Source organism: Ambystoma mexicanum, chromosome 13 (genome assembly GCF_040938575.1).
Source record: "Ambystoma mexicanum isolate Mex_15411 chromosome 13, UKY_AmexF1_1, whole genome shotgun sequence".
Lineage (NCBI taxonomy): Eukaryota > Metazoa > Chordata > Amphibia > Caudata > Ambystomatidae > Ambystoma > Ambystoma mexicanum.
In genome coordinates, this window is record NC_090938.1 from 742,176,781 (window position 1) to 742,186,422 (window position 9,642).

General features: G+C 39.7%; 1 protein-coding gene across 1 annotated transcript; it reads left to right on the plus strand.

Annotated features, from left to right (window-relative positions):
* The first annotated feature begins 3,608 nt into the window (after positions 1 to 3,608).
* Positions 3,609 to 4,907, plus strand: LOC138520517 (uncharacterized protein F54H12.2-like). Its single transcript, XM_069632866.1, has one exon. It carries the CDS (start codon positions 3,609 to 3,611, stop codon positions 4,905 to 4,907), a length of 1,299 nt encoding a protein of 432 aa, XP_069488967.1.
* The last annotated feature ends 4,735 nt before the right edge of the window (positions 4,908 to 9,642 follow it).

Sequence of the window (9,642 nt, forward strand, 5' to 3'; positions counted from 1 at the left end):
GAATTGCAGAAAACGGCAGATAAAGTTGACGGCGCTGAAAGTCAGCGGTCTTCATTTAATACTGTCAATTTTTACTGTGTGTGCTGTTCAAAAATGATCGAAAGTCCTGCAATACAAGCCCGTAATAAGTGCAAGAAGTGTGTTTGTTTAAAACGCTTTGAAAGTTCTGATGAAGAAGAAGAAGAGGAAACTATGACTTTTTTGGAAACCTCAGCTGTTCAGGCTTTTGCGGCCTGTGTGATGGAAGTATGCTTGAAGCGTGATTATTACCGCTGGTGCTATGGACATAAATGCGATGACCCGCAACAGGATGCTCATGACTGTTTACTTCCGAATTATCACGCTAGAGCAATACGTCGGATATGTTTTATGTTGAATTCATATAAAGCTTTTCAGTTGCTTAAAGCTGTATATAAAGGCATGGGCATGCGTGTACATGCTAGTGTGGAGAGTGTTTTATCTAAAACATGGATAGAAATATATCATTGCCGCAATCCTGAGAATAAATTGAGATCTTTACAGATGGCTGGTCCTGTGCTTTTTAGAAACAGGGCAGCCGGTTTAATGGTTAAAGATTTTTGTGACATATACACTTTTGGGAATCACCTGAAGCCTTGTGTAGCACGCAAGAAACTGTTTTAAAGTGAGAAGAAATATCCAGAGTTTGTTTCTTATATGTGTATATTTGTTTCTAGGATAAGATTTCTGAAGGGCCAGCAAGGCATGTGGATCGTAAACTGAAACCTGGCCGTGTATGTGTGGAGAAACTGTTATACGCTATGCTGAAAGAGCGGATATCGGAGATTGCCCCAGATACCCTGAAATATCTACTGATACCTACCCCCCCCCCGACCAGAGCCGTTTTGTAAAAGTTTGATGTGTATAGGTAACATATGTACCAACACTTGGCTCCCGGTATTGGATGAATACTGGCATCTGTACAAATATGATATGGGTTCTTTATACCTACACCCTAGAGAGGTATTACATCAGCTTTTGGAGCAATTGTATGAACATTACTTTAGCATTAAGGGATACGCTTTACAGGACCGTGAATTGTATGAACTTTTAAATGCCTCAAGTGTTTTATGTATACAGAGTTATATGCGGGGGGAGCGTGGCATTTTGTATAATGCTATTTATAAGGCTGCAGAAAAAATATCAGAAAGGGTGATGTTGTGTCAGACGCTATATGTATAAGAGTTGTAATAAAATCATCTTTCACCCATTATGCCTTTGTTTATTTTTTGAAGTGTTTCAGTGGTGAACATCTCTTATTGAAGCATGCATGAAAGCTATTATGATGAAAGCGGCATTGGCAGTTATGGGGGTGTTGATGCTCTTTATAAAAAACTACAACATGACAAGAAACCTATCACACGCGGAGCTGTTAAGGAATGGTTATCTGGTGAAGAGGCATATAGTCTTCATAAAAATGCTAGAAAACGTTTTAAAAGAAGAAGAACTGTGGTTTCCCAAAGAGACGAACAATGGCAGTGTGATTTAGTAGATATGCGGCCCTATGGGAAGCAGAACGATGGGGCGCAGTACATCCTGACGGTTATTGATATTTTATCAAAATACGCCTTTGCCGAAGTTTTGAGGGATAAGACCGGATCAAGAGTGACGGCCGCTTTCAAACATGTTTTTAGCAAAGGACGGGTGCCTGTAAAATTACAAACGGATGCCGGCAAGGAGTTTTTAAATAGACCCTTCCAAAATCTTTTAAAACAACATAATGTGTATCATTTTATAACGTACAACGAGGTTAAGGCTGCTATTGTTGAACGCTTTAATAGAACTTTAATATCTAAGATTTGGAGATTTTTTACAGCAGAGAATACACATCGTTATGTGGACGTATTACAACGTTTTATAGAGGCGTACCACGATAGCTATCATCGATCTATAAAAATGACTCCAAATTCTGTAACGTCTGAAAATTCCCTAACCGTTTGGAAAAACTTGTATGCTGACATGGTAATGAAGAAGGTCAAGAAACCATCCTTTCGAGTGGGGGACCATGTCCGAGTTTCCAAGCTTAAAGGTGTCTTTACAAAGGGGTATCAGCAATCATTTATGGATGAAATATTTATAGTGACCAAAGTGTCTGTGAAAGAGGGGGTTTACATCTTCCAGCTGGTTGATTATGATGGTGAGGGTGTGAGCGGTAATTTTTACACCGAAGAGTTAAAGAAGGTCACCAATGAGCCCCAACGCTTTTATAGGATTGAGAAAATTCTTCACAGTAAAGGTAAAGGAAATAAAAAACAAAGTCTGGTAAAATGGACAGGGTGGCCTGAGAAATTTAACAGTTGATTTAGCGCTTCATCTCTAAAGGATCTACAAAGCAAAGGCGCTCCATGAGAAGATGGAAAGCAGTGGATTTTATATCACCTTACCCAGTAACGCTTCTCTCGATACATTCCCCAACAATAAAATATCAAATTATTGTGTTAAAATGGCCAAACCCGTTGATTTACAAGGTCTGTGGGAAGCGGGTCTAATGGAGATTCAATACCCCATACCTGGGACACTGTGTCTAGAAGAGAGGCCAAATTTACCATCAAGCGTGAAGGTCCTATTGAACTGTTACACGCCGGTTTTCCTCCTGGATTTTACAGCAGTATACAAGCTTTGTTAGAGGCTATCAATAAAAGTCTCGCAAACATTGAACGCTATTGTGATATACAGTTGTTTCTGGATAAGGTGCAGAGAAAAGTATTTCTAAAATCGACGGATCTTACCACCAAGTTTATATGTACTGGGAAACTTTTTCGTGTTTTGGGAACCGTTCAACATGTAAAAAGTACTAAAGATTTGGACAAAACACATGCTGATATTGATGGGGGCTTTTACATTCTTAAGATCTACAGTGATATAGTAGAATATCAAAGGGTCGGTGACTCCTACGCCCCCCCAATGAGTACAGCCCAGGTGAAAGGTGAAAATAATGGCATTGTTAATATACAATATATTAAACCTGATTATATACCAGTTTCTAAGAGTCATTTTGACACCATCAATATACAGATAAGGGATGATCAGGGGGAGTTGGTGTCATTTAAATACGGGAAGGTGCTAGTGAAACTACACCTCCGTCCTAGGAGAGAAAAAGACTATTAAAAACATGGTATTTATGAAAAACTATGGGGAGCCGTATGTTTATAGGGATTATTACCGCCGACAAGCTGGTTATGGCAATCAACCTTACTTTCAAGGGGTGCCCGTTATGTATGGTGCGGGTTTCGGAAGTATTTTTAGAAGCCTCTTTCGAAGGGCTATGCCGTTTCTACGAAAGGGGTTTGAATTAGCCAAACCACATGTGAAAACAGCAGCTACAAATATTGCTAAGGATGTGGTGTCTACGGCTACAACCTCCATCGCAAATCGTTTTAACCAACCACCGCAAGAGGGTTCTGGCCTGGTTTATGTGAAAAAAAAACACAAACAAAAGAAAAAGGAAAACATCGCACAGATGGGGGCCTCCAGGGATGCATAAAAAACCAGGCTCAGCAACGAAAACTGCTCAGAAGAGAAAAAGAACTCGCAAGAACAGATCGGCCAAGAAAAATAAAACTAGCCCCAGCATTAATATTTTCTAAAAGATGGCGTTTATCCATTGTGCGTCGGGGGAATGTGTCAAATCTGAACTCAATCTGTTTGCTGTACCCCCGACACAAACTAGCACCGAAAACAGCTTTTTCATGGAAGTGGCTCCCTTTGCTGCACTATCTCCGCTAGCGCCTATAGAGTTTTACATATCAGGCTCAACAGAGATGTATCTGGATTTAAATGACAAGTTACTTTACCTCACTTGTAAAATAACAAAGGCTGATGGATCAGCTATCCCAGCAACGGCTAAAGTTGCTACAATTGCTTACCCCGTGGCTACCCTCTTTAATCAGGTTTATATTACTCTAGGCGACCGTCTGATTACACAGAGAGACAACAAGTACGCCTATAGGGCCTATATAGAAAGCATTTTGAACTACAGCAATGACGCTTTGGACACTCAACTTACAGCAGGGCTTTTCTATAAGGACACAGCAGGCCATATGGAGGATTATGCTCTAGATGGGGCTAATGCCGGTTTTATAAAAAGAGCGGCACATGCCACAGGGAGCAGTAATTTTGATTTACTAGGCCGTCTACACTCCGATCTATTTTTCCAGGAGAAACTAATGGTAAACGGTGTTGATCTGAAAATTAAACTTTCTAGAAATAAAGATTCTTTTTGCCTCTACAGCGATGAAGCCTACAAGCTGATCATAGTATCAGCTAGTTTATTTATTGAAAGGGTGAATGTGTCACCCACGGTCAGATTAGCTCATGCTGATGCTCTACAAGTATCAAACTTAAAATATCCGGTGGAGCGGACATCTTTGAAAATGTTCAGTGTTCCAGCGGGTAGCCGTGTCGCCAGTCAAGATAACTTACTCCTTGGACAGTTACCGAAAATAATCATCATTGGTTTTGTGGACAACACAGCTTTTTCCGGGGCGTACGCCAGCAACCCTTTTAATTTTAAACATTACAACATCAACTACGCAGCTCTTTTTAAAGACGGGTTCGTTATACCGTCTAAAGCCTACAGCCCCAGTTTTCAACAAAAACATACAATTAGGGAGTATTTGGGACTTGTCTCCATCAGCGGTAAAATCTTGCATGATAAAGGTTTTGTGATACCCCGGGACACTTATGATGGGGGTTATACTCTGTTAGCTTTTGATTTGAGACCTGCTAATACATCAACCAGACATTATAATCTTATTAGAAATGGTAATCTACGCATAGAGATACGCTTTGCTGCAAATTTACCCAACACAGTGAATCTAATTATTATGGCTCTATTTGACTCGGTTATGGAACTGAACAATCAACGACAAGTATTGTACGACATGTAATGGATACTTACCAGATCAAACATTTTCTTTAAGACAAACACGCTAAGAAATCATTCAAGGGTGTGTATTCATGTGATAACCTTCCAAGAGACATTAGTAATGAGCGACCCATTAGTCTTGTGGCGAACACCGATCCCCAAGATCAGGAAGGCACCCATTGGATAGGTATGTTTATAAACAAGGATACAATAACTGTCTTTGACAGCCTGGGGTGTTTCCCAAGCCACCCCATATACAGAAGCGCAATCCTGGACTATGTGAAGGATATAGCCCCCGTCATACATTATAATAGAACACCTGTGCAACATCCTAAAGACATCACGTGTGGACAGCACTCCTGTTACTTTGTATCTAACATGTCTGAGAAACACTCTCTGATAAGGGTTATGCAGACCTATTCACTGGACCTCTGGCAAAATGATGTCATGGTTACTGCTTTTGTGAATAAGACAGCTTTCGGAGATCCCCTGTAAATGTTTTTGATCGTTGGCAAAAATTTACTCTTGTTACTAAACCTTAAAATTGTGTACACATATGAATAAACACAATTTCTTTTTAATTGAAACAGTCTTTTTTGTCTTTTTTTTCATTTATTTAATATTTTATAAGCATGTTAGACATAATCGAAATGATTAGACATAACGCATTTGAAAGTATGAATAATATTTTTATTGTAATTATAACCTTTTTTTTACAGACTGGAAAGCTAATATTATTTTTTAAAAATATACATGTATATACATATTTTACAACGGTTAAAGAATTTGTTAAAAAAAAAAGAGGTTACACGTTAAACCAAGAGGCGCGTTCACTGGATTTCTTTTTTTTCTTTTTTTTATTGACATTTCAGATGATTCAATAGCTGATGTTAAGGGTTTGATCACAGAGTCTTTTAAATTTAAACAGTTCGCAATGTCCCATATTTCCAATTTCCAATTAAGGTTGCGGGCAGGTTCACATCGGCAGCTGCTTGCATAAACAGGTCCCACCCTCGAGGTTTTGTGTGTCTTCCAAAAGCCTGAGGATTGGTAATGCTGCGAACTAAATCGTGAACATTTGATCCTTTAACAACTGTTCCTTTATAGACAAATTCTCCCTTGTTGTTCCATGTTGCCACATTTTTTTCACTTCCCATTTTGTTCAGCAAAAGTTCTGCATTTTTCCGATAATGGGGGTTAATAGTGTCCAAAACTTCCATTACAATAGGATCCGGGCAGAGGTTGATAGGGAGGGTTTAGAGCTAATTGCAGGGTCTTTGCGGGTCATGTACAACGTCAGTTTATTTTTCTCATTTTCGGCCTGTCTAAAGTATGTTAAGTATTTTTGTAGAATAGTTGAATAGAGCCCCACCTTATCATAGTCTGATAAATCATGCCATTTTAAAACCTCTTGCATTTCAGAGTCAAGCCTTAAAGTGGCTGATTTTCGGATATCTGCTTCTTCCCGCTTCGGAGTACTTATTCCCTCCAACTGGCGTTTGTCAACCAAATACATCTTTTGGGCATGCTCCATTAACCACCCCCTAAAAGCCTAGTAATCAGAAGCAATGCCAAACCTAGGAGCGCGCCTATAAAACCCCAGATTGTTTTAAAAGCTTTCTTTTGGTTTTTATAGACGACCTCTTGTTACTCAGCTTTTTAAGAAGGGTTTTTTTCTTTTTTAAAGCGCCTAGCTGCCGGGTGGATAACGGAACGTTACCCTTTATAGTGTTGAAGGCAATCTCTGCTATAGCCGATACTAGATCATCAGAGGCTGAGCACAAAATGGCCTTTCGTTGTTGGGGTGGAGCTGTTACTAGCATTTTAAGAAGAGCAAAGTTCCTACGTATACGGGCCGTCATGGTAGCTGGTCGTCATCGCTAATGAGGAAAGATTGTTTTTCACCGGGGTTTTCTAGACGTCTTTTGTACGTAAACCACTGGTATATCTGGAGGGAAAACACCAGCCCTCAATCTGTAGTCTTCTAAAGTGTTTGTTTTTAGATCCACCAAGAGGTAACCGTAAGGTTTTAAGGTAGCGTCTTCAAAAGCATCCATAAAAAAACGGGTATTACCCGGGTACATTTGTCTCGCTAGGACGGTTAGTTGGTGTTTATCTCTAGGGTTTTTAAACAACACTATATAACTGGCGTTTAATGTTATCGAGCAGTTGCCCTTTTCGCGGTAGAATACATTTTGAACAATGTAACAAATGCTAAGGTTCCTGTGATGCGAGTATTGTGTGAAGGCTTTTTCGATTTCCGAGCTATGCCCTCCTCCCATCATAAGATTTGGTGGTAGCAAGCGGTCATCATTCAAAGAATTTGGTAAGCCCTCCACAAACTTCAGATGTGGTATTTTAGATGGCAATTCATTATACAAGGGCTGCCAGCAAGAAAAAAAACAGATCACATTTTCAGGAATCGTATTCATAACAGAGGGTGCATTTTCTAATAGCTGTTTAATAAAATAGCTTTTACCACAGCTAGAAGGTCCCGCTAACACGTATGAAAAAGGGTGTTTTAACTGGGTATCCATCGTATACGATGTTCCCTTTTCAATAACCATAGGGTAATGTAAAGTGATACCCTTTACTTTCATACAGACAACACCGTTGGATGTCCTATAGGAATAGGTTTTGGGACCTGCAGAAACAAATTCTACAATGTGTTCGCCCGGAGCTAGTTCGCTTGTTAAATTACCTAGATAATCCCCCAGGGGCGGGTCCTCATCACCGGGTGAGCTGACAAAAATAACAGAGTCAGTATTGTGGTACAAACAACGTTCTTGGAGGGCATCCATGATTTTATAGAGCTCCAAACGGGCGTGGGCTGTTGTCAAACATGCAATAAAAATATTTATGTTGTTGGAGCACGTTGGGTACTCTTTGGCATACTTCCAACAAAGACGCGCTGTTTCCTCATCTATAAACTGTAAGCTTAAAATGTCATAACCCAGGTCAAAAAAATAAGCGGTCAACTCTTCAGGGTCCGTTATAATGGCTGTGTTTGGAAGGTTGGTTCTTTGCGCAAATTTACCCCATAAGGAATTTAAACACAGTTTAGCTAACTGGCGTCTAGAGGGATTGCTTTCAATAAACTGTATCCCTTGGTGTTTGTAATACTCGTCTATATACCATTGCCGGGATTCAGCATCCTTGCAACTCTCGGGGTAACGCGACGCTTCCTGTTTGTCTCGAAGAAAAAGACAAATGTATTTTGTGAACAGCTCTACTGTAGCTTTCCCAAAGTGCCATATTTCATAAATCCTACCAAGCCGGTATCCTTTCTGCAAGGCCACTTGTAGCTCAACAGTGCACCAGGTACCAGTAATAGATCGTTCCTCGTCACTATGTGTGCATTTTTCAGTTTGTTTTGTAGTGGCACAAGTCATACATAGCGGGAACATTAGTTTTCCAGAAACTCTTTGAGGGAGCACTGGAAAATAAAGGTTTTTAGGTGGGTACACCTGACATTTAATCAGTCCAAAATATTGTTCAACATCTCCAAAATCTTCATAGATGCTTTGGGGGTACACTAGAGGGTATGGTTTTGAATTGTTAACAAAGGGGTAGAGACTGGTGTAGTCCAAGTAATGTATCTTTTCACCAGGAGCTATCGCGTGGTAAAGTTTAACAGCATTAGTCCTTCCCCCAAAAAGAGCACCACGGGGTTCTAAGGGTTCTGGTAGATTTGTTTGTTTCAAAAAACTGTTTAGCCCCTCATCATTTTTTAGCGTATCTTTCCAGTCATGCTCCCAAAGTGTAATAACGCGCAAACCATTGTTTTCAAGAAAATTATTTTTTAAAAGTGTTCTTCTATGTAGATGGTCATTATGGTGTTATAGTCATTTTCCTGATAGCAGCGGGGGCATCCATGAAAAAAACAATCATTAAATTCGTAGGCCAATTCTTTCCCATTTATACACGCATAACCATCTAAAAAATAGGGACCGATCTTTTTTTCCCCCTCCACGCAGGGCATGCTGTATAGGTATACCATCTTGATGGGACACATACATCAACCACTGTATAGAAGGGGTAGAAAAGCGTTTTTGTTTTCCATGGTACAAGTCGATTGGCACAAGGGCTATTGTTTCAGGCTCTAGAAACAGTTGCTTGTATATATGCATACACATGCTAGCTAGCGTGATAAAATTGAATGGATCTACATACGTCACATATTTTAACTCCTCAGGAGTATCGGGTTTCAAAATGTGCTCCTTTTGGGTTAGCTCAATGATACCGTTTCTAATGTTACAGGCTGTTCTCAAAATATTGACATCTTCGCGACAATACCTTTTTAGTTCCCTCAGAAAATCAAAAACATCTTTACGGGCCTCTGAGTACCATTTTAGAAATGCCTCCTTTTCTTCAGACATCATAAATTCTGAACCAAAACACTCCACAGGGGGAATGGGGCCCACATAGTTTTGATTCTGCCGGGTATTAAAAAAATGTGGAAAATAACCTTTCGACCATGGAAATCCAAAAGCTTAAGGCAGCTTACTTAAATTCATAGGCAAGAAATTCAAGCTGTCAATAAACCTAATTTTAAAGTCTATTATCTCTAGAAGTTTTAGCTTTGCACCTTGCATTATCAGTTTGACTGCTACTCGTTCTTTAATCATTTCATGTATCAAAAAGAAAGAATCATACCCTTGACTGTTGTGTGCCAATAAGCTATACCCCCTAAATTTTTGATCCAAGAAATTAGTAATAAAGCGCTTAATGCAGTCTATACCATAAAAGGACCACGT

Bases quoted from the DNA above. Each gene is read 5' to 3' on its own strand.
- LOC138520517 (XM_069632866.1), top strand. From the start codon at position 3,609: ATGGCGTTTATCCATTGTGCGTCGGGGGAATGTGTCAAATCTGAACTC.